This window comes from Corylus avellana, chromosome 3 (assembly GCF_965113065.1).
Source record: "Corylus avellana chromosome 3, dhCorAvel1.hap1.2, whole genome shotgun sequence".
In the NCBI taxonomy this organism is placed as follows: domain Eukaryota; kingdom Viridiplantae; phylum Streptophyta; class Magnoliopsida; order Fagales; family Betulaceae; genus Corylus; species Corylus avellana.
Window position 1 is genome coordinate 7,670,454 of NC_142492.1, and position 25,771 is coordinate 7,696,224.

Consider the following 25,771-nt stretch of genomic DNA (forward strand, 5'->3'; position numbering starts at 1 on the left):
TAAGTTTTTTGGTACCATTTTCTTACAAGCCGGTTTCAAATATGAGTTTCTATCCAAAGTTTATATTATTTGATATGAGAGTCATGCATCACGTTAAGTATATGCAACTTGTTGGGTAAAGAATAAATAAATAGTGATAAATAGTGTCGTGCACTCTCCCGAAATTATATACAACTATTTTTCAGAGTTTCTTAGAGAGAGTTGTTTCGGGTCCATTTTCTATCCCCTTTTTATCTTACAAACTGCGATGAACAAGTCTAATAGATCAAACAACGAGGAATTATATTATTGCATTCTCAAATTTATATCTCATTCTTAGAGAATAATCGAATGCTTATAACAAATTGTGGATCCTATTTGAAAAATAAAGAAAGAAAACCTAGTATTTCCACATTCCCAATTCCTAATAACGGTTGAAATATAAATAAAATATAAAATAATATAGCATGAAAGAAAAAGAAAAAAGAACGAAAGCGGAAAGATACATATGGACTACATCTTGTATATTCACTGTCTCTTATATTTGTTGAATTTATTTAAATTATTACATAGGTCTCTATTTATGGAAATGTAATAAATAATGAACAAGAAACCCAAATAAATTCTAAAATACATTAGAAAAATTGGAAAAACATAAATCTTACTATGAAAATAAAATAAAATATTCTATGAAAAGAAAGAATATATTCTAAAAAGTATAGAAATTCCACCCATTGACCAAATTAAGCAAATAAGTGGAAAATTTTACTTTTTAATTGTGGAAAATGGACAAATATAATTATGTAAAATGGAATCCCCGGGAAATCATGAAACCGTGGGACAATTTAGCCCTCCGATTTTCACAAAAAATGAAAATCCCCACTCATAAATCACGAAAATGACATTGACAACGTCCTTTTAACAACACCACCCTTTTCTAGTTTTCCTCTTCATACACACTCACTCTGTCTCTCTCTCTCTCTCTCTGAGATTGATCTGCGAGGCCGAGAATGGAGCTCTTCTACTTCTTGGTGTTCGGTGGTCTCTCGGCGGTGGTGGCAGCATTGGAGCTGAGCAAATCCAGCAAAGATCGGATCAACACCCCCTCTGCTTTCAATGCATTTAAGAACAATTACCTCCTTGTTTACTCTCTCATGATGGGTACGCGTTAGATCTGGCGTCTTTCCTTAATATCTCATCTGGGTTTTGTTTGTTCAAGCTAAATTTAGTGTAATGTGGGCGTTCCTCATGTTTGTTCATGTGGGTTTGTTACGGATTAGTGGGGTTTTCAACGGTGATTAGTGGGTGAGTCAATGCTGTTTGTTTATTTGGATCTCGTATATGTTTTGGATTGCCTTGCAAATGTTTGTGCTCGGGGAGGGGGGTTGGCATTGAATTGTGATTTCACCTGTTTGGTTGATGAGAAAGTGAAGGATCAGAATGAAAAAGAACATAAAATCAAAAATTAAATTCTCCGATGGAGAACTAAGAACCCAACTAGTAAGAAAGTTTGCTTTTGGTTTCATATATGTAGAGTAGAACTAGAAATTCACTATCATGTTTCCTTCGTTTTTTTTTCCCCATGGTGTATAGTGTTTCAGCTATCAAATGTGGCATTAATGTTTTGGGTAGTAATCATATAAATTAGCATGATGTTTGTTCCGAGTGTCAGTATGATCCGCTTGTCTTTATATCAGGACCAACCCTTCGCCATTGATTTGTTGTTGCTTCTGCCTTGTGGCGCTTATTCATGTTAATTTACACTAATTAATACTTTCATAAATTATTTCCTTGTTGTGTGGTGCCAAGATCTGTTGGCTGTAATGATATTTACCACGTATATTCTAGGGAAAACAATTGCTGATCAATAGTTGTCTCAATTTTTAAGAACTGCTCGAATTGACAGTGTTTAGATCTCTGACATTTTCCATGTTTTCCTGAATCTAATTAAATTGATTGCGGCAATAGCCGGGGATTGGCTGCAGGGTCCATATGTTTACTACCTTTACAGTCAGTATGGGTTTGGAAAGAGGGATATTGGGCACCTCTTCATTGCTGGGTTTGGATCCTCTATGTTGTTTGGGACAATTGTTGGATCTCTAGCTGATAAACAGTAAGATTTCATATTTTGATCTCTTTTTATTTGTTTTTGATCAAATTATTATTTTTTAATTCATCACCTGCCAAATCCAGGGGTCGGAAGAGGGCATCTATTACTTACTGCATAACCTATATTCTAAGCTGCATCACCAAACATTCTCCTCAGTACAAAGTTTTAATGGTGGGGCGCATATTGGGTGGAATTGCCACTTCTCTACTCTTTTCAGCTTTTGAGTCTTGGCTTGTCGCAGAACACAATAAGGTGCATCACTACTCTGCTGATGAATTAAGTTCTGCAGATCAAATTAATAACAGGTTTTAATGTCTGTTTATGTTGCAATAATCTTGATTGGCATATGCTTGAGCAATTTCATGGATTAACATATTCCCATCAGTTCTGATGATTTATATGTTCCATAATCTGCACATTCTAGGTGGTTGAACCTCTCTTTGATGAGGTCAATGATGTCATCCCCTGCCGTTACTTCCTAGTTTTTATATAAGCATATGGCAATCTGTTGGGTTTTCCATGGAAATCCTCTCCGGTAGGGAATGTGAGACCTACCAATTACTACATGACAAATGCCATGGGTTTCAACTGATGCTGTGGATTTTTATTTCAAATTTCCCTGCTCTTATATGTTGTTTTTGTAACTTATTACGATCCCTGTTGATATTTGCAGAGGGGTTTTGAGCAGCAATGGCTTTCAATAACATTCTCGAAGGCAATATTTCTTGGCAATGGTCTGGTAGCTATTGTATCTGGGTTGTTTGGAAATCTACTTGTTGATACTCTGGGACTTGGCCCTGTTTCTCCATTTGATGCTGCTGCATGCTTTCTGGCAATTGGCATGGCGATTATAATGTCATCTTGGAGTGAAAACTATGGAGACCCTTCAGAAAACAAGGACTTGCTTACCCAGTTCAAGGGTGCTGCTGTGGCTATTGCTTCTGGTGAATCCCTAAACTTCTGTCTTGATTCTATATTAATGCTTGATCTTTTATGAAAAAATTACCTTCATTAGATCCGAAAGCTAGCACGGATAATTTTCTAGACTATCAAATTACAATCCATATATTGTGAGTGGATAGAAAGATTAATAAATTAGATAAAGATTAGTGGAGCAATAATGCAACTTGTCACTATACGTTTCCCTTGGTTCCTTTTCCTGTGCATAGAGGGTCCAGACTCACTATTGGAAACCATCTGGGAATTTTAACTGCCAAAAGTTGATCCGTTTTGGTTAATCACCGTCATTCTGAACAAAAAAGTAGAAATATAATCAAGAGACTTCCATTTTGGTCTACCCACGTATTTCTGTTTTCTCTATCTATTTCTCTCTTTGGAAGTTCATTCAATGTTTACATTTCACATGGGATCAGATGAGAAAATCGCATTGCTGGGTGCCATACAATCCCTATTTGAAGGGTCAATGTACACCTTTGTGTTCCTCTGGACTCCTGCTCTAAGCCCAAATGGTGAGGACATTCCGCATGGTTTCATATTTGCAACGTTCATGTTGTCTTCAATGTTGGGAAGCTCTATCGCATCTCGACTGATGGCTCAATCATCTCCCAAAGTTGAGAGCTACATGCAGATTGTTTTTGTCATCTCCTCAGCATCCCTCCTGCTCCCCATTATTACCAGTGTATGTTGTAAAATTTTGTTTCCTCTAATTTCTTAATATGTATATATAAATTCAAATATTTTCCTTTGCTAAGAACTGGTTAACAGTGGAAACACTGCTTGGTATTATTAATTTTTTGGGGAATTCTGAACAGTTCTTGATAGCACCTTCCAAAGTGAAAGGTGGAAGTATCTCCTTTTCGGGGTGTATTCTGGTTGTTGGCTTCTGCGCGTTTGAGGCCTGTGTGGGGATATTCTGGCCATCTATCATGAAGATGAGGTCCCAATACATTCCTGAGGAGGCAAGGAGCACAATCATGAACTTCTTTCGCATTCCTCTAAACATCTTTGTCTGCATTGTGCTGTACAATGTGAGTGACACTATTGCTCTTTTATGAGATTTGATGTACAGCATGGGATTGGACAATGAATGCACCATTTGCTATGAGTAGCCTTCTCTCTATTACTAAGAGTTTGTTTGTATACTTTCCCTTTTGAAGGTTGATGGGTTTCCCATGACCATCATGTTTGGAATGTGCTCGATTTTTCTCTTTGTGGCTGCAATACTGCAGAGGCGGCTCATGACGATTGTAGAGAGCCAAAAGTCAAGTAAGTTCTGCAATTTGTATTAGATTCCCACGATTTACTTCTTTGTTTAGAAAGCAAAAAACATAAGTTGTTTTAAGTATTAAATATGTATCACAGTTGCTCCTAGAAGTTGTAACTTTGTGATTTGGGGGGGCTTCATTTAACCCTGGGTTTTTATTGACATGATCATTTATCAATATGTATTTGATTGTAGAACCACAAGACTGGACAGCACTGGAGAGGTCTGCGGAAGAAGAGTCATTAAATGTCTGATTGATTTGGAAGAAGAATAACCTTTGGAAGTTTGAAGGTTAAAAACCATCCACATTGTTCTATTGTGAATTGTTGGAGTGCAATCTGGTTGCTGTTTGGATTGATAAGGAAAGGGGGAATGTTGATCGAGTCCTTGCTAAGAAGGCATAAAGATTTTCAAGGGAACAACCAGGTGGTGGCCATTAACATAAAAGAGATTAGGTAAAAGAATTATATAGTTAGTGCTTTTAGATCTTGTCTTCTGCAATTACTGTAAACTGGTACTGCAAACGCTCTGGTATTTCAAAATTTAAGTTGTTTGCCATAATATGTAATGATAGCTTCGATTTTTGTAATTTCACATTTTTTTTTCTTTTTCTATTCATTTTTTTTTTCAGTCGCACCATATTTTTTTTGAAAAAAAAAAACTCCAAAACGAAGTCCTTTTACAACTGTCATATTTATTTCACTGGATAAATAGACATCACAGGAATTCAGCATGTGAGTAAGAAGGATACAAGAAACCAAAGAAAAGAACAACTGAGAAACATAAGAACAAATAAGTAAGGAGGATGTGGAACAAAGAAGATGGAGAGCCTTAGCTGGGGTGAGATGGGAATGCATTAGGAGGGGCCCCATTTTGCCACATGGTGCGGGGCCAACTTCTGTGAACCCTTTCGGCCTCCTATTAGCATCCGCATTCCACTCAACTCTTATAAAAAGCTATATGAAATGGGCCACATTGTTCGAAAATTCAATTGCTATTTTTGTGGTGATTCTTCTTTTGATTTTAAAAGTGACTAGTCTTTGTAAATTAAACAAGAAGAAAAAGGAAAGAGTTAAGAGGACCCGACACTGGGGCTTTGAATTTGGTTTATGACCATTTTGTTTTTTGGCTCATGAACAACCTCTTTGCATTTACTTCAGCCATTGTTTGCACACCATTGAGATGGTATTGTACCTTACTACCTTAGTCAAGCTTGAGCTCTCACAATCGACCTAAGAAAGCTGATATTTGAACCAAATTGGGATGAAAATTGGCTAGGATCTTGAATTCATATAAAAATCATTTTCCTTCTATATTTTCACCGTCAAAAACAGGCGTTGCTTCGCTCAAGCACCCCTCAAATAGGCATCGAGTGAAGCACACTCCGATAGTTAAGTTAGTCTTTTGTGTGAAATAAAAACTGAATAGAGAGTTTCTAAAAGAGAGAGAGCAATTTTGAAAAAAGTGTCTACTTTATAATGAGTCTTAGCTCTTTTAAATATTCCTATCAGTGAACTGTTTTAGTGAGTTTTTTAAAAAAAGACGAGCTTTAAGCTTGGCCCCTCTGCTAAGTTGGCGGGCATACGGGTTGTTAGGCCTAGCGGAGTTGCCATGCCCAACAACAGTAATTAATGGCTTTTAAATAAATCAAATCCCCTAAACAACAAGAGGACTAATAGATGACCAAAATAATTCCACGGGAAGATAAATGAGATGAAGCAATATACAAGTTTGTGGATGAAATTTAAGGTCGGTCGCTTTCCAGTCCATACTGGTTTTTTTCCTTCAAAATTTAAGAAAGAAGATTAAATATCAGAAAAACCAACCATGTGAGGGGGGACAGGTTGCACCGCTATCCCTTGTCTTCTCCACATGATGATGATGATATTATGGGAGTCAATCATGTAACTAATAGTATTTCAGAAAACACCCCAACTCTCCTTCCCACCAACTGTCCAAGCTCATCTGCCTATTTTGAGTTGCACTCATGCATGAGACTATCCAACTGGCCCATGTGACATTATTCAGTTAAATGTTCCTCTTTGTCCCAAGGCTTTTATTTTTTATTTTATTTTAAAAAAATTTAATTTAAATTTAAATAGAATTTGACTTGCCTGCGGTGAAAAAATAATTTGAGATCTTATATGTGATTCAAATAAACGGTGGGGTACAACATTTTTCTTCTCATTGAATGGGTTTTATCATCTTATGCCTATTAAGAGTAAGTGTTATATTTACTACTCTTTTACAACTTGAAGACTTACATGTATGCGATTAGATCCAAGTCAGCCACTCAAAAAAAAAAGTAATGTCCTCTAATCACATACTGATACGCATTAACAAGTTGTAAAATGGTTATAGATGTAACATTTTTCGCCAAGTAAAATAACCAGAACATAACTCAAGTAAGGGGTGACATTTTTTGTTCATGTGTTAAGATCGAGTTGTGTCGAAGCATATGTATAAGACTATATATGTTAACCATAACTCGACCAATTTAATTAAAGGGGCTAGACTTTTTAACCATAATTTAATAATTTCGTATTGAAATCGTGTCGGATTCGCAGGTCAGTGTCAAAAATTGTCAACTCTTATGTCGTGTGTCGAATTTGGTTTATGTCGAGATACGAACATAAGATTATATTGATTAACCCTATCCCGTATCAGGTCAAACCCCACGACTATAACCGGGTGTCAAAAATTGGAGTAATGAACTCAAGTCTAGGAAGAGGGGCATTCAGGTAAATCTCATTCGATCCTTCTTGCTAAACAATCACAGCCTGGGGACACTCGAGCCAATAAGACTCTTTGGCTCTCAGGCTCTTAAATTTGAGAAAGAGAGAGAGAGAGAGAGAGAGAGAGCGTGAGAGAAGCTCTAAGATGGCGAATCTCAGAAGTACGATGTACTTCTTCTTGTTGGCTTTTCAGTTCCTCGTGTTACTGCAAACCAATGTCTTGTGCTACCAATACAAGGTCGGAGATTTAGACGCCTGGGGATTCCCCACTTCAGCAAATCCACAAGTCTACACCAAATGGTCCAAATATCACACAATCAAGATCGGAGATTCCCTCTGTAAGTTTCCGATCATCATCATCGTCTTCCTCTTTCTGTATGCAGCTATGGCTTCTGATTTCTGGGTTCGTTTTCTTTTTTCTATATATTTCAGTGTTTTTATACCCACCAAGCCAAGATTCACTGATACAAGTCACGGAAGAATCCTTCAACAGCTGCAACCTTAAAGATCCAATCTTGTACATGAACAATGGAAATTCTCTCTTCAACATTACCGCACATGGGGAATTCTACTTCACCAGTGGAAAGCAAGGGAACTGCGAAAAGAAGCAGAAGCTCCACATTTCTGTGTTTTCTGGTAATGGGTCTGCAGATTCTCCTTCCTATGGTCCGGGAATTTCACCCTCTTACCCCACTGTTTTTGGCTCAATCCCACAACCGCCTTCCTCTTCTCTCTCTTCTTCTTCTTCTTCTTCGCCTTCACTAAGCTTCCCAATCTTCATCGCAGCTCTTGCTGGATTTCTGGTATCTGCATTCATATGTGAATGATTCTTTTTTCCCACCTTGGTATTGATTTTTTTTTTTTTTTTTTGGTTCTACATTATTGGTTAATATGAAATTTTTGGGTTTGTAATTCTTGGAAGCAACTTAATATAATGATTTGGTTCAATTGTTCAAATTTGATATATGTTTGTTATTTTTTCAAACAGTAGAGAGAGCATCTAAAAATCACTTTCTCTTTTGCTGTTTTCTAAGAAAAGATGAAACCAGTTTAGACTTTCAATGTAAAAAGATGAAAGAGAGAGAGAGAGAGAGATGAATCTGTATTATAGCAGCTCAGCTCCAAGACAACACCGCCCGATATTATTGCTGGTGTCAAGGCTTTCCTGTTCCATTAATTTATGCACTTGCCAGCTGGGTATGCTCGTTTTCTCCGACATTTTCTCTACGTGCGTCACACTCACATGAATCACTCAGAATATAGCATCACAGGAAGAATAATCTTTGAGTAGGAAAGTTTAAATTTGGCTTAGCTGCTTCTATCAGTTTTTACTATAATTTCTTGGTAAGCTCGTGTAACTCCCTTACAAATTTACGTAAATAGGGTTGTTAATTTTTTACACTATCCGTGAATTTGATACAAACGCAACATGATATTAACGGGTTAGGATTGAAGCGTCCAACCCGTTTAATTAAATGAGTCGAGTTATGGTTAACTTATATAATCTTATACCCATGTTTTGCTATGACCCAAACCTAACATGTGACATTTAAGACTGTCAATTTTTTACATGATCCGCTAACCCGACATGAACTTAACACAAAATTAGAGAATTAAAGTTGATGAATCTAACTCATTTAAATTGGTCAAGTTAATATGATATATTAGTCTTATACATATGCCTCAACACAATCTGAACATGACATGACAATATCTTGACGGTGAAAAAAAAAATAAACAACAAAATTTGACAAATAAATTTATTTGTTTAGTAGTTGAGATGGTAAATGTCACTAAATTGTCACTTTTTTTCAAAAGAACTTGTAATAAAACCAAATGTCCAAAGGGAGTATGGCAATCAGCATTGAGCACAAAAATCTACTGAAAATTTTGACCAAGAAAAAAGGTAAAAGAGTGGTGGGGGTGGTTTTGTGTTGGGGAGATACGTTGGGATACCACTTTAATCTAAAAGCTTAAGTCAAATTTAGATTCAATAATATTCGTATTAATTACTTGCTTTTGTTGTCAGTGCTCAATATGAGATCACATCAAACTGGAACATGTGTCCCATATGGGTCCTATATATATGGTATAAATTTTGTGCAATGTAAAGAAAACAGTGCGAAGGATATGAGCTCCCAGTTACACTAATTGCAAAATTCACTTTAATTTAACAGAGTTGGGCAAAAGTTTCTTGATACCTTACTTTTCCTACCTTCACATGGGAAAAGGAAAAGGAAAAGGAAGCAAATCAGGCAACAAGAAATTAACAGCTATGAGATATACTTTCTTGGCAACTACAATAAATGCTAGTTTACACGCTCTACCATATAATTTACACATGTAGCCTGATCTAACAAAACAGGGAAGTGTTTCTTGTGCTTCCTTTTATAAGACTAAATATCACCGAATGCTTCAAGAAAAATGACAAGGTTAACAAGGGTGGAGGGTGGATTCCTCAAAATTACTAAAATCTAATCATGCCAGGGGCAATTGAATGCCTGTTTGATTGAGGAGTTATGACGGAACTGACGTTACTCGGCTAATCGTGACACCGTTGACGGCTATTGGCTTCTCTTCAGAAGCAGCGTAGAGGGTGCCTATTGAGCTGCAGGCTCTGTAAACTGCATGGCTGTGGACTTCGAGTCAGTTGCTGAGAAGGGACTCCTCATTTGAGCGGCAGGACCAGAGTCTACTTCCATGGCAGAAGCTCTTGGAGGGGAAGCAGGCTGCACCTCCACATCTGGGTATGCAGCCTTGAACCTTGCTCGCAGACCTTCATCAACTAATCTTACTCCATTCAATTGATTACCGAGTGACATCCATCTGATAGAAAGACAGTTTAGAAGTAGTCAGCAACATGAAGTGAAATAAAACCCATATACCAAGATGCAGCTTGTCTGCAACATGAGTGTAAAACTGCAAAGCTTATTTCTAAATCGAATTTGGCTTAAGTGCTGTAAAAAAAACTATAGGAGAATAAAAGAAGGCCTATACGGTTAGGAAACGCTAATAACTCCGGATCCCAGGTCACAACACTTTAATTTTGTTAAAAAGCATTTAGCCCCAGATGTTATTATCAAAATTAGATGGTCCAGCTGGTCCTCGAGTCTTTGCTAAAAAAAAAAAAAAATCCTCAAGTAGCTTTATCTCATTATTGTCAAAATGATTAAGTTACTGATAAATAGGAATGAGGCCAAAAAATACGACAAGAAGCACAAGTACGAGTCAAGAAAAAATACCCTGCGTGAGTGTTGTGCATGCGAGCAAACAATTCCAGCTTTCTTGTTCTTGGACTTATCCTCTCCAGCATAGGGTACATCTGCAGCAATATACTTATTAACTCAAGTTTACATCTAGTAAACCTGTATATAAATTATTTCTAAAAAACCCTAAATAATCATATGATATTGCTTATAGTATAACCATTGAGCAGAAGGAACAAAAACTATGGTGAAAGCATGTGGCAATCAGCATGTCGTAACTTGCAACCCAATTACAGGAAGCACTAATGTTCATAAGAGCATACCAGTAAAGGTACAAGGGAGTAATAACCATAAAAACTATAAGACATGTGTTCTACTCACCTCATCTGGCTTACGGCTAGTCTCTCGAACTTCAGCAACAATGACATCAGTATCAATGTTCCTGTTTACTTCTGGACTGCCCTTTATTCCAACAAGGCAATGCTCCTTACTGTGATTGAGCCAGTGACCCGTCCTCCCAGTTCTAATTATTCGCTGAAGCTGATTAGTCTTCACCCAAATGATCTCCTCGATACGCTTGTACCCCCAAAGTTCTAAACTGCAAAAAGGATAGTAATAAGCTTATGAGCCAAGAGTTAGAAATAAACATATGTAGCATGTACTAAGCTTCTCAGTCAAATATCAAATAACCATCCATCAGAGAGTTATGAACATTATAGTTGACAGATGGCACAAAAATAAGCACACACCATTCACGTCCAAGCTCCATTGCACGTCCAGTGACCCAAAGAAAAATTAGACCATGAGTCTGCAATGCAGGAACATTCAGATTGCGCATTTCATCATCAGCCATGGTCCCATAAGGCAACTCCATATGAATGTCCCACGGTGGATCTGCCATTATAACTCCAAATTGCCCTAAAATGTCCATTCTAAAGTTCCGGATATCACAATTAATCCATTGTGGTTCTCCAAGTTCTACTTCTGAACAATATTCAGCACGCTTTAGTGGTTTTGGAGGAGGAAGCACATCAGGCATTTGGTCTATCTCGTAATGAACATATTTGCATGTCTGTCAAAAATACATTACTCCATGTAAAAAGAAAGGGGGAAAAAAAAAAGAAAAAAAAGGCATTTAAGAATACATAAGCCCAGTAAAAATGTTGTTTCAGGAGAGAAAACTTTACCTTCATGTGACGGCAAGTATCTAGAAAAGAACAGTCCCCTAAATTGATGTCAGTATGTGGAGCAATTATTCGCCGAAAATGAACCTGGAAAGACTTTAAATTTTCAATACAAAGAAAGCTAAAATATTCATAAATTTCAAGATCAAGGTGATATCTAGCTATATGAGGAGGATAGAACATTTTTTTTTTTCAATTTTTTTTTTTTTTCAGGAGGATAGAACAAATTATTAGTATCATCAAAAGAACTAAGATTTGAAGCTCCTCAAAACAAAGTCACTTCACATGAACTAGTATATTCTGTACAACTAAATTGTCAAATGAGTTCTCTTTTCTCAGACAAGGAAAGCTGATCGAATGAGACTATTCAGCGAACTGTAAGGCTGAAAGTCAAAGAAAACCTTAGCCGGTTACAAGAGATTTGGCTGCCTAAAGTGAAATTGACACCCATGTCCGGAATTAGTTAACTTGTTGGTATCATTAAAGCCTAGCCGAAGACCTTCTGCCTATTCCGGGAAAAGTTTAACATGTACCACAGCTGTATGCTTGCTACTACAACATTTAACAATTTAATATTTACCAGCATGGTTTTAAAAGCCTAAGAAACACCACATCCAAACATATCCCTTTCTATTCTCTCACTTTTCTTGTCATCACTCCACGTGCTCTGTCTATATTGCATCTTGTGATATGCTTGAACTTTCTTCAAAAAATCTTTTCCTATTGGAACAAATTGGAAGATAATGCTAGTGTTAAACTACTAAAAAAGTTAACTTGACATCCATACGTCACGTCAAGAATGAAGTTACAAGTCAATTAGTCACCAGAATGATTGATTACCATAACAACAAAGAAATCCAACCACTTACACTGTACTTTGATTTGCACTTAGGATAAGCTCCAGCTATTTATAAGAGGCCTACATGAGGTTTTCAGTGATTGATTTGAGTAAAAAGTTTATCTACCTTTGACTAGATATATGCATATGCATGCATCTTTGTATGCGTGTTTGGTGCAGGGAAAATGCTAATGACAAAATTCAAGAAACAAAAATTCATGATCATATACATGTTCTGTGCTTACTAAAAAAATGCTTACAAACACTACTCACTAACCTTCTCACATGCCATAAAGGAACCAGATTGACGCCGACAATCCTCTTTTGTTAGGGATGAACAGTACTCCTTCAGGTTCGGGCCACCTATGGTTTTGAACTGAAAACACAATTTAGAACAAAAGAACATGAACACATTAATGATCCGCGCAAGCTAACGTGTTTGCAAGGAACTAACGTTGCAACTAATACCCGCAGATATAAGTAAACATGGATTGCTGAACTAAATCTAAGCTCTTCCAGATAGCAGTATATATTGAAGCATAACCAATTGTTAGATATGACTATAAAAGTTCCAAAAACAAACCTTTTCAGCAACAGCAGTTTCCCTAGCAGTAGGCCGGTGGATGAGGTCCAAAAGCTCCTCACCAGTCTTTGATTTCTGCAACTCCATAAAAGACTTCTTTTTCAACAATGCCTCAAGATCCTTCATATCATCCTCCTCTGTCCTCATCTTCTGCATTACACCCATTGGCCTATTATGCATTAGATGAACACCAACCCCTCTGCCCATCACCCCAACACCTCCTCTTAGCATCCTCGGCCCCGGCGGCGGCATAATTGGCTCGCCGCCAGGTCCCACCCACATGTCCTGCATTGGCCTCTGACCAAACACTCCAACCCCACCATTCACATCCACCAATTGCTGACTCTGAAACTGACCCACATTGACATTCGCATTATTCACACTCACATCACTACCCAAATTCTCGTGCTTGCTCTCCGGCAACTCTCTCAGAAGCCGAGTCCTATCGATCCCCAAGACCATGACTCGTGATTTCCCACTCACCTCAAAGGCCTCCAAATCAACCCCACCATTATCCTCACCCATCGACCTCAACGCCATCTCCACCGCCAGTATCGCCCCGGACTCACCTCCGACCTCTCTCAACGCAGCCCTCTCCGCAGGCGTCGCGTTCTGATCGTTCTCCAGCTTCCTCAGCACCGTCGACGAGTCGATCGGCGCGAACGGGACCCGACCCAAGAGACAAACAGCCACCATCGACCGTACCACCGACAAGGGACTCGCCGGTTCGGTCTCTGGCTCGCGAGCCCGAATCGGTTCTGGGTCATGGGTGTGGGTGGGCAAGGCTGGTTTGGTGGTGGGTTTGATGGGGATGGGGTTGGGCTTCGGCAGAGCGGGCGTGGGAATGAAGGGTCGGTGGTTGAATGTTGAGACGACCTTCAGAGAGAGATCGATGGAGGACACGATGTTGGGCACGACGGATTGGAGAGAAGCCAAAAGGTCGAGGTGGGTATTGTGCTGGGACTCCATGCGAGCTTGGAGCTGTTGATTGATGGCTTTGATTCTGGCCACGGTGTCTTCGTTGCCGTCCGATTGGATTTCCATGGTTCTTTGTCTCTGACTGTGGCACTGAGAAAAGAGTTCGGAGGCGGAGCCAATCCAACAAGAAGTCTAAATTCTTTTTCTTTTTCTTGTTCTTTTTCTTTTTATCTTTTCAATTTTTCGCTCAAGGGAAGGTTTAGGAATCGCGGGTTTTAGCGATTCAAGGTTGCACGGTCTGGATCTTGAGCCGAGCTCTCTTATATTTATTATTCAAATTATTTTTGAATTTAAAAATAAAATTGTTAATAATTTTTAGGATAAGTTTTACAAATACCTTTGAATCACTAGGCAATTTGAAAAGAATCTTTCAAATTTTAAAATCTTTCAATTTCACTTTTTGAATTTTCAATGGAATAATGTTACAAGTCCCTCTAGAGTTCATCCAAAAATGATGTGGCTATTAAAATTACCATTAGACTTGCAATTGATCATTATTAAATTTTGATCAAATTATGATTTTAATAGCCACATTATTCTTAGAGAGATTAAGATAGACACAAGAGAGACTTCTAAAATTACTTATTTCAATGTGATGTAATTTACCCATTCATTAGTTTTCGGACGTTAAAAGTGAAATGACATTTTATACTCCTAAAATTATTATAAATTTCAAATTTTAAATTAAAAAACAAAAACAAAAAGTGAAAAGTAATTTGGTCTTTTTAGTGGTTTTTATAAGGGTTTAATGGCAAAAATTGACCGTATGGAGTCAATTGCATTAAATTAAAAATTTAGAAGGCTAAAATTGAGAATTTTTAAAATTTAAAAGTTTTTTTAAAACGCATAGTAGTTCAAAAGTTTTAAATAAAATTATCCCTAATTTTTATATGAAAAGCCTTATAACTTATTCATTGCACTAAATTTAGGTATCTTTTTGTTACGCAATTCAGACAACCTAATTAAATTAAATATTATAAATCATATTTTTATTTTATAATTATTTAACAATGCTAACGTATCGGTACAAACATTACTCTTAAACCCAAGAAAACAACTTCAAATCCAGTGATTCCTGAATGGAAGAAATAAGTATTCAACCTTGTATAACGTTTGAATTTTTTTTTTTTAATCACCAACTTTCTACCAGTTAGGTAAGAATTCTAAATTTGACATGATTACATGTACAAATAATAATAATAAATTGACCTGGCAGTTCATGTACTTACACGAACTTTGAAGTGAGTTTATGAACGTTGCAATAAAAGTTGTATTACCCGAAACTTTTTCCGACAACAATTGATTTCTTTTCCGGGCTGTTGATCAGTAGACAACCGGACAGCCGTCAACCACAACTCCTTTGGCCGTTGGGCAGTAAGCCACCGGACAGCCATCAAGGTCATTTCCCCACCAACTGAGGCTAATATCCTCCAAACCCAAGCAAAAGTACAGAAGTACCCCCATAAAGGCAAGGCCAGCATCAAGCGCCCCAGAAAGAACATAATTGTGACGCCTCCACCAATCCGGCCTATACCTATACACAACGAAACCAGAGAGAAACCCAGCAATTATCCAAGTAGTGTAGTTAACGGCAGTGGCCGGCGGCATACTTCCGGTGGCGCCGATCAATACCGGCATGTTTATGAGCCTAATCCACTCTTGCTGTGGGAAAGCCTTGGCCGCAAACCAGACCAGAATGGGAGCCACCGCTCCGGCGAGGAAGAACCAGTTGACTGCCTCGTAAGTTCCCAAGTCTCCAAAGATTCTGCGAGGACCGATCAAACCCCAGATAACGGAAGCATCGTAAAACACTGTATCGCTCGGGCAAGTCCACACAGAGGAAGAATCCTCGCAGATGTCGGGGATGGTTTCCATTAGCCACCATGCTGTGCCCAAGTACACGATGCCAGCTATGAAGGTTCCAACAACCTAAGCAGAGGTCAAGAGTTATTTACAATGATGCTGCAGGTCCATATATTTGTTTCCTTGTAAAATATTTTTTAGATTTTGGCTTTGGACTCTTAAGTTTTGAGAAGACTTCAAAATTTAAAAACTCTCAATTTACATCTCAAAACTTTCAATTTCAATCAATTTACATTTTCTGTTAGTTTTAACCGTTAACTTTTAACAGAAATACCTAAAAAGACCAAATTACCTTTTGATTTTTTTTTTTTAAGGAAATTAATGATAAATTTAGAATTTTATAAGGGTTAATAACTTTTTTGGTACCTTGGTTTTAATGTTTTTATTTTTTTCTCTATTGACAAATCTAGTACCTCAGATTTTGGAAAAAGACCGAATCACCACCTTTGTTAATTTCCGTCCATTCCTTTGGCCTTGAAAGCGGTTTTACAACCTCCAGAGGGACCACAGGGGGTGGTTTTTGCCACCCTTTTTTGGTCCTTGGGGGTGGCCAAACCACCCCCTTTGCCCTTGGGGGTGGTTTGGCCACCTCCAGACCGGCCTTGGAGGTGGCTCAGCCACCCTTAAGGTCAAATTGGGGATGCCATTAATTGGGATGAACGGAAATTAACAAAGGTGGTGATTCGGTATTTTTCAAAATCTAAGGTACTAGATTTGTCTTTTTTTTTTTTACAAAAAAAAAAAAACATTAAGACCCAGGTACCAAAAAAGTTATTAACCCATTTTATAAAAGGAAAAAATTCACTTTACCCCCTGAAGTTTCATAAGTTTTTCAATTCGAACCCAAATGTTTAAAAATTGGCAATGTATCCTCTAATGTTTTAAAATTTTTCAATTCAGATCCTCCGTTACTAATTTTCGTCTAATTGGACGGAAATCATCTCACGTGCGTCTCATGTTTGATTTTGATACCATCTATTCTAATTTTACCCTCATTAAAACTTATGAAATTACGTAATTATCCTCATTAAAACCTATGAAATTGAGAGTAATTACATTATTTTATCACTTTTAACATTTAAAATCTGACGGAATGGGGTAAATTGATTGAAATTGAAAGTTTAGGGGTATAAATGGAGAGTTTTTTAATTTTAGGAAAGTCTTTTCAAAACGCGCCGTAGTTCAAGGGTCTAAAATGAAGTTACCCCTTTAAATTTTTATATAATTTGGAGAACTGCAAAAAAGAGTAAGACAATGAAAAAGAGTGACAGGGGAAGAGAGTGTGGGAATAGATCTTCAAGTGTGGGATATTTGAGATTCAGTGTAATCGTCTGTTTATATTGTTTGTGATTTTGGCAAGCAATTGTGAAAAGGCCCTTGTAGGGCTTACTTGTCTGAATAGGTGTTCAAACTGCTTGAAACCTGTTTGAGCAAATAAGCCCCATGAGAGGACCCTCACAATTGTCTATCTAAGAGCACGAGAGAACAATGGAAAATGGTTTACGCAAATGAGAAGTGTAAACCATTTTAAGCCTTGTGGATGTTATGTTTTTTAGCCAACTTAAAACATTTTTAAATGGACCACCGAGCACTTACAAATAGAGAAAAACCTTTTCAGGGATATGAACTAACCTGTGCCATGAACATAGTTCTAGGAGGGATTTTCATGTAGTGACCAAGCTTGAAGTCTTGCAGAAAGGTAATGGCCTGTGTCATACTTATGTAGCCGTAGACCTTGAAGCACATGTTAGCTACAGGATATCCAGGGTAGATATACCCAATTACATACTCAGTGATGATGTTCAAGCCTGGTGTCTGTCATGACAAAAAGATCAACATTTCTGTCTTCTCATGAGCTGATGTCTTGTTGGAATTTTGACTCCAAGAGATTATACAAATGTGAAAAGAAATTACCTGATTTGTAATGGCAGTGATGATTCCAATTGGAAGAGTGAAGAAAATGGCAATCCCACATGCAAGTAAAACACCCCACCAAGGCAGCTGAAGCTGGTCATTGTAATACTGGCAGGCAAATATGGTCAAGGCAATGTTTGCTATAAGAATGATCACAAACCACCACTCAGGGACTTGCTTGTACTTCCTCATGAGTTTTGTGTGTATGTCCATTGTATTCTCTTGAAAACTTGATTTGCTTTGTTGCCATATTTCCCTGCATTCCACAGCTAAAAATGAACTTCAATGTGCTACCTCAGCTGCTTCCATATATAAACAGTATTAAGAAAAGAGTAATGCTACTTTTAACGTCCATTTATCACATCTACATCACACTGGTTGACACAACATGTTTGAAGTAATTTTTTTTTAAGTGTTTAATATAAGAAGCTACATAAAACATGTGACATCAACCGGTGTGCCATGAGTGTGATAAATGAGTATGAACACTCGTGTATCATTAATACCCTTTAGAAAAAAATTCACATGATAATCAGTAATGCTACTCTTCACACCCATTTATCACTTCTATGTTATACCGGCTGACATGATGTATTTTAAGTAGCTTTCCATATTAGCCACTTTTAAAATCAAAGTGTAAGTCGTTTATAACACTTCAAGTCAACCAGTGTAACATGTGTACGATAAATGAGTGTAAAGAGTAGCATTACTCCATAATAATATAATGTAGTTAAAGCCACTCCCATTTTACTCCCATCTCTTGTACTCTTTGAAATGGCAGTGCAGCATGCCCTTGTCACATTAGCCCAAAAGAAAATCTGCCCAGCCTCTGCTATAGGTGATCTGAATCACCCTAATGTGCGATCTGGTGGCCACAACCACCAAATCTCTCTGATATGGTGATTCCCACATCAAATAATAGAGAAGAGAGGGTGAAATGGGAGCGTCGGTGGCATTATTCTTTTAAGATTTGCATGTCAAAATGTACCTTCCATGGAACAGAGCTACATGTACAACTGTAGCAGTAAGTGCAGCAAAACCAACCCCATAAGTCATTGCAAAGAAAGTGCTGAGATAAAGAGGCCCTTCACGTTCATAGGCAGCAAGGTCAAGGTGAAAATTAGAGTCAATAATGGATGAAATATTGTACTCTTGGCCGGTGGAGGTGAAAAGGTCATCGGAAAATATTGGGAAGGTTTTGGCCTTGTAAACATCAAGCCAATAGCAGATGGGAGTCAAAATGTACATCACAAAAACGAACCCTGCAGCCACATTTGCTGTGGCAAACCATGGGCTTGCAAGTGGGCTTCCAAGGTAGGCAGAGATAGTGGACCAGTCGAGCCCAACAGCGGCAATTCCAAGCCCATAGAGCCCAGACCCGAGCTGTTGGGCCAGGACGGATTTGGGAAATATCCAGCATATCCAAGAGAGGGAGGTTAACATTTCAAAGAGGTAGCCTGGGAAGACATAGTAAGCAAAGCTGCACATGAAGGCTATCAAAAAGAATTGGGTTCGTGTCAATCCGCCTTTGGGCCGTTCTTCTCTCTCGTGCAGAGCCCTGAGATAGCAAATAATGACGTCAGTTACTAAACAATTAAACTTATTTATCAAATATTTTTACCATTAAATACTGTTACGTGAGAAGAAATAATAGTAAAAGGCCACGGAAAGCTTTTTTTTTTCTCTCTTTTGGGAAAGTTTAACAATCAAAAAAAATAGTATTCATGCAAATAGGTTTATGTCCAAGTTGGGCACAAAGTATAGTCATTATGTTTGACAATGCAAAGGAGATTGAAGAATCAACCACTAACAAGTTTATACGTGGTAATAGATGGCAGCCTTACTATACCCTATATATATAACACAGAGAAGTTTTATGTAAAAGAATGAAAAACAAATGTTTGACCGACTGATGGATACAGCAACCGAGGCCCCAAAAGAGTTATAAAGTTAGGTCAAGGTGTATTGTCTTCACTTGAGCAAAATGCCATGTTAGTTGACGTATATGATGAGTTTTCACAGTTCATATTAATTTCAATCGTGTTTTTAGCCGACCTTGAATTTAAGTTTGACAGAAGAATCTACCTAATTAATTAAATGCAGATTCCTGCCAAAAACGTCAACAAAAACCAGTTTAAATCTAGCACGCATAATGCTAATTTTTTTTTTTTTTTTTTTTGGAAAAAAAAAAAAAACAAAATTTAAATTCAATGCAATAAAAAATAGACAAAGTTTTCTCCCAAGTCAAAAGAAAATTCCATAATATAATCTATTAAATTAATATGATCTATCCTTAGAATATATATTTTTTCATGCATTTTTAATAAGAATAATATGTGAAAATGACATACATTTTTTTAAAAATATATAAAAATCACGTGTAATATTAATATAATAGATTGGATCCAAGATATTTTCTTGAGCTTGATGGATGGATATGTAAACAAGCTCCATGTTCACCAATTTATTTAAGCTTAAACTTGACTTGTTTATGAAAATATCTTTTACTCTACGTTGTAGCTCTTTTGACAAGTAGGCTAAGATCATGACTAGCTAACAATCTAATCAATAAATTGTTTGATGTGCACGAGTATTTTTTGTCAAGATTTTTATTTGTTTTTTTGTTGAAAAACAAAACTTTGGTGGACCTTTTGCGTGCCACAAGATGAATCCCATCACAATGCACCCGAAGGTCTTTCTCTAGCCATCACCAAAAAAAGACAACTTTGGGGCCTTGGAGACGAAAAAGACACCAAAAAAAAAAAAAAAAAGAGCAAAATTTAGCACAAAAAAATCTAAAGATACCAACACTCATGGCTGCCGAAGCTAGCTCAAAATAATTCCGGATGTCCGCCGAAAAAATAAGATTTAGATCTTTTGTAATATGGCTGCCCTATATTTATTTGTTCGGAATTCTGTCTAGAACTTGCAACATTTTATATGAGACTGCCAAATATAAGCAGAATCTGCAACAAAAATTACCTGAACAATGAAACTTGAACCAAATTTGCTGGCCACCACATAGCGGCCGGCTCCACCAGATACCTCCTGAAAATCCCAGCCCATCCAAACCCCAACACCTACCATTCAAACCCCCCCATCAAACCCATCAAACCTAATTACCAACAAACACAAGAAATACAACCTTAAAAACTGAAAAAAGTTTCCGAAACAAAAGATCGAACAAACCTGAGTTGTTATGACAACAAGGAAGGACACAAAGAAGGTGATGTGTTTTTTATAGAAGACCTTGACGACGGTAACGACATGAATGGCGTAGACGGTGCCGGCTCCGGAGTTTGCAAAGATGGTGATGAGAACATGCTCTTTGACATTGAAAGGACCAGGATTCAACGTGAACTCCCACCGGCTTCCTTTTGTCAGAAAATATTACAGAAAAAAATCAACCTATACATAAAACAATATAATGTAAAATACAATAAATATCAGAATATATTCCGACTCGACACCTTTGAAGAACACTCTATTCGTGATCTTTGCAGCCATGAGTTGGCCGAGCGGCACCACCGCAATCTGAGCGGAAATGGCTGTGATTGTTAGCGGCTCCGTGCGATACCTGATAAAGTATAAATTAAATGATTAAATTCGTTATTTCTTATGAATTTAAGCTTTTAAAATAAGGGAAGATTTAATATTACCAGAAGAATTGGTTGAGGAAGGAGAGGAGGATACACGACAGGGCTCCCAACACCCACATTCGAAAGGTGAGGACCGGAAGGGTGGGGTCGTCGGTTGTCGGAACAGTGAGAGCAACTTGTTTCACCGGTGAGTTCTCTTCTGGTTCTTCATCTTGCTCTTCGTTTACCTCGGATTTGGATGCTGAGGATGCTGCTGCAGCTGGTTCATCTTTCTCATCCTTAGATACTAGAACAACCCAGTAAACAAAAACTTCAATAAGAAGGAATTAAATAGCAAAATATTAATTGTTAAACAAGAAAAATAAGATGGGAAAGAGGGTTACTGAGGGGGGCTCTGATCTCATATGAGTGTTCTTCTTCCATGGCTTTTTTCTGTCTCTCTCACAGATGTGCACAAAAAGCTCCCAAAAAATGGGAATCTGCTTACAAAAGATGCAGTAAATTCATTAATATGAGGGATATTCAAATCTAGTGGGGGCTTTTGAATAGTAAAAATGAGTTGTAAACTGCAGTAAACTCCTTTGGGGTTAATATTATATCCCAGAAAAGAAAAGGCTCTATTGGGTTGCAATTTTAGATTGGGTTATTGGCCAAAAATAATTAGGTGAGTTCAGAGTTGTTGCAGATGCTCATGACCCACGTGGTGGTCTGCACGAACAAGAACTACAGCTCTATGGTATTGGTAAGAAAAGATAAGCAGATGAAATTCGCTTTAAATTAATTGGTAATTATTATTATTTTTTTTAATTCAATCTATTAATCCAAAATTCGTGTATTTATTTCATACCGGTTGATAAAACGTCTCTCAAGTGGATTTTCATGTAGCCACTTGAAATAAATAACACGTGACGTAAGCCGATGTGAAATAAGTGTGATAAATTGACGTGAAAGAGTTGCATTATTTCAGCAATTCAATTCTGAGAAAAAATTTGCCATGAAATTGTGAGGGGGGCCAGAGGCCTCTGCTTGACATAAAATTGATAAATAGAATTTACTCACTTATGAAAGGAGTTGGATACAAAGAGCTGCAAAAAGAAAAGGAAAGAGAGGGCCTCCTGTGCTTCCTTTTTAGTCGACCTTTTTATCACAAACAAACTGAAAATGTTGATATACCAAACAGGAAGATTCAAACTAACTTGTTTGTTACAGTTGTATCTACAAGTCTTAGACAGAGACACAGAGGATCAGATATATACTTCGGAAATGTGAAAACCAAAGTCCCAAAATTCTTATCATTTGGACAGGCTTCTTCTTCTGGGGTTCACTTGCTCGGATAGGTGTGAAAACAGTACTTTCTGTTTCCGTTTTCCATCTCTCATCGATCTCCGTCTATATTTTTTTTTAAAATCTACCGTTGAATTAAGATGAAATGAATGGAAGATGGAGAAATAGCAAGTCTTTCCTGCCCCCAAAAAAGAGTCCCAGAATATTTTCAAAGCGCATCATATGGAGCCACGTTGCATTTGCCATTTCCACTAACTAACTGCTTACGGCTCGGACAAATTCTTAGGCTGCTTCCAAATTGTCTCTTCCACGCCGGTGAATTTTTGCCTGATTTGCCACTGTTTTAACAGTTTGGAACTTTGTCAAAAAGTTTTACCATTTACAACCTCGTTAACTGTGTGGTAATTATATGTTTAAATTGCTTTGAATAAGAATACCATTGTAAATTCACACCAAAAAAAACCCCTTGGAAGAACAATTTTACCAAGTCTCTTATTGTAACATTTACTTACCAAATTTTGTTACTTTTTTTTTAAAATTTTTTTTATCTTTGTTGTGATATCTGTTACTTGCATAGACTGCTATGTGATTTGTAAAGGACTTATAATTAAAATTGTAGTATCCCAAGTATTTTTTTCAGCTAACAAAACATGTGAGACATATAACTTGTGACTTTTCATTTTTTTTTAAAAAAAAAGTTTGGGGTATGTCATACACCTTAAAAATCTAGTTTATCCATAATAATTGGTAAAATGATTACGAGTTTATAATTGACAAGTTAGCCACTAACTAATTAAATTGACAAGTCATATTTTTTGCTTAATCATTTCACTAATTATGAACTGTCACACGATTCACCTCAATTTATATATATATATATATATATATATATATATATATTAAAAGTTGTAGTACTCCGACCATCACTCTTTATATATATTTTACATCAAAGCCTTTTTTTTTTTTTTTTTTTGAAAAAAATAAATGCCATATAAAAAGCATTAACAAACTGGAGCTGCAGTGAGGCTTGATGCCTTTTTTAAAAAAAAAGGAATGGTCTATTTATAGAAACTTCCAAACTGGGGCTGGTCCGCTATTGGATTATGTGGCCTGCTTTTAAGACTTAGAATAGTAAGAGCTATCAACCATGTAGTAATAGTCGACTTAGAATAGTAAGAGCCATCAACCATGTAGTAATAGTCACTCTCTTCCTCTGGAATAATGATATAATGAGAATTAAAATATCTTCTCAAATGTGATGTAGTATTTAAAATTAACAATAAATTAAAATTTAATAATAATCATATCAAATTTAATGATAATTTTAAAAGCTACGTCACATTTAAAAAGACTTTAAAAAAATTCTAATCCTTCTTATATCATTACCCCCTTCAACTTCTTTCGATGTGGACATTATTTCAAAGTTCAAAATGATGAGATTCAAGAATCTCCAATTTTGGACCTAATCTCATCTTGGAAAGGCTTGGACTAAGAGAAGAGTGGCTGGCATGCCCTTTGGGCTTTGAGCAAGGTTGAGAAGAAGCCCATGCACAAGATTAGGGAGCCCATATACTCAGCAGCTAGCTCTACAAGTTGCACAACATTAGGAACTCCTAGGGCTCTTATTTTGGCAGAATTGGACCGTTTGACAATAACATACAAAATGACACGTGTCCTTAAAAGAGAATGGAGGTGAAAATCGTCTGCTCAATTAATCATATTTAACAAAATTCACATACTCTAAGAACACATATTAGTTTAATAATGTATATCATAGAAATTTCTTTTAATAAAAAAAAAAAAATTTTAAAAATGTTATATACCGCACATTTTCCCCACTTTTATCCTTCTATGTTGTTGTAAAAATGTATAGTAGTCCCTGGATCCGCCCTTGTTAATATATATATATTACACTTTTTATCCCATTTTACTGATGTGATACTGTCAATAAACTATTAGACTTTTTTTTTTTTTTTTTAACAATTATTGATTGGCAGTGTCATAACAACAAAGTATGATAAAAGTATGGTTTCTAGCATTTTGCTTTAAAAAATATCTAATGACTATTAGACTCTGTCATGTCAACATAGTGGGATAAAAAGTAATGTTAGAAACCATAGTTTGGTTTCCAAGAGGTAGCTCAATCGGCTAGGATCACGCCTAATAAAGCGGAGATCACTAGTTTCAATCCTCATCCCCCTCTTGTGCCGACATGTCAAAAAAAAAAAAAAAAAAAAACCATAGTTTGATCACGCACCTAGGACAATAATCGAGATGAGTATTGAATGTTTAAGCTTTGTTCATTTAATTTTATTTCAAATACAAGTCGAGCTTGAGTTAAATAATTTGTTAAAGTTTGTCTCATTTATTTTTCTGACGAACTCATGTTTGTTTCAGAGCTACTTAGTTAATTAATTAATTCTTTATATAAAGTAAATATCATGATTCTTTTTACATTAGTCCATACTAATTATTAGTTAATTAATTATTTTTAATATTTTATCATTTGAGTTAATTAAAAAAAATTAACTTGAATGTTAAATAATCTAATTTTAAGTTTATATGTATGTTTTAATTTTTATAGTATATATATAAATTCATTATGCACACACATCGTTATACATACTTATATACGCATATACACACAAAAACCAATATCTATATAAAGACTCACAATAACAATAATTTGAGCAATATCTATTATATTAGGAATTCCTCGTTACTTAAGCAGTTCTAATTATGAAATTAAAATAATATTATAAAAAATAATAATAATGAAGTTATACAAGTTTATAAGAACTTATATGAGTATGACTTTTTTTTTTTTTTTGGTTCTTTGTTCTTTCATGTCTACACAAGGGAATGAGAATGAGGGATTCAAACTAGTGATATTTGCTTAATGAGGCGTGGTCCACTGCTAATTGAATTGGTGTCGAGTTTATAGGAGCGGATTGTCGAATGAACTTGTTCATTTACAATCCTATACACAACTATCATTTAATGTTGATGTATCAATCATAACCAACCCCCCCTTTTTTTTTATTTTTTTAACAAATGCTAATCCAATGATTAGTTGTGATGCTCACATCCTATATTGTAGAATAATTATAAAATAAAATTTATATATATATATATATATGGGGGATAATTATGTTATTGGTGAGCTAAAGTAATTTCAACAGTTATGTGATGGCAAATTTCCCTATGTAAATCCAAATGCAACTTGTCGTATTCCAATCAGAGAACCCAGCAAACTCAACCGGCTCAGAGAGAA

The 25,771-nt window shown here is 36.5% G+C and overlaps 4 protein-coding genes across 4 annotated transcripts; 2 read left to right on the forward strand and 2 right to left on the reverse strand.

The window, feature by feature from the left end:
* Positions 1-911: 911 nt before the first annotated feature.
* On the forward strand, positions 912-4,902 carry LOC132174877 (uncharacterized). The gene is made up of 8 exons (XM_059586610.2): positions 912-1,140; positions 1,948-2,092; positions 2,173-2,341; positions 2,763-3,033; positions 3,463-3,728; positions 3,862-4,077; positions 4,207-4,315; positions 4,509-4,902. Exons 1-8 carry the CDS (start codon positions 990-992, stop codon positions 4,565-4,567), a joined length of 1,386 nt encoding a protein of 461 aa, XP_059442593.2. The 5' UTR covers positions 912-989; the 3' UTR covers positions 4,568-4,902.
* A 2,233-nt stretch (positions 4,903-7,135) lies between these two features.
* Positions 7,136-7,912, forward strand: LOC132176250 (early nodulin-like protein 8). Its single transcript, XM_059588400.2, has 2 exons — positions 7,136-7,386; positions 7,481-7,912. The coding sequence occupies exons 1-2, from the start codon at positions 7,194-7,196 to the stop codon at positions 7,873-7,875; spliced, it is 588 nt and encodes a 195-aa protein (XP_059444383.2). The 5' UTR covers positions 7,136-7,193; the 3' UTR covers positions 7,876-7,912.
* Positions 7,913-9,303: 1,391 nt separating this feature from the next.
* MTA (mRNAadenosine methylase) lies at positions 9,304-14,053 on the reverse strand. The gene is made up of 7 exons (XM_059588121.2): positions 12,860-14,053; positions 12,554-12,652; positions 11,442-11,525; positions 11,004-11,326; positions 10,636-10,852; positions 10,291-10,370; positions 9,304-9,874 (listed from the first exon to the last, which is right to left on the reverse strand). Exons 1-7 carry the CDS (start codon positions 13,901-13,903, stop codon positions 9,649-9,651), a joined length of 2,073 nt encoding a protein of 690 aa, XP_059444104.2. The 5' UTR covers positions 13,904-14,053; the 3' UTR covers positions 9,304-9,648.
* A 915-nt stretch (positions 14,054-14,968) lies between these two features.
* Positions 14,969-21,799, reverse strand: OPT7 (oligopeptide transporter 7). The gene is made up of 9 exons (XM_059586322.2): positions 21,597-21,799; positions 21,274-21,499; positions 21,085-21,191; positions 20,804-20,988; positions 20,597-20,694; positions 18,603-19,172; positions 17,615-17,870; positions 17,333-17,515; positions 14,969-15,766 (listed from the first exon to the last, which is right to left on the reverse strand). Exons 1-9 carry the CDS (start codon positions 21,634-21,636, stop codon positions 15,161-15,163), a joined length of 2,271 nt encoding a protein of 756 aa, XP_059442305.2. The 5' UTR covers positions 21,637-21,799; the 3' UTR covers positions 14,969-15,160.
* Positions 21,800-25,771: the final 3,972 nt, after the last annotated feature.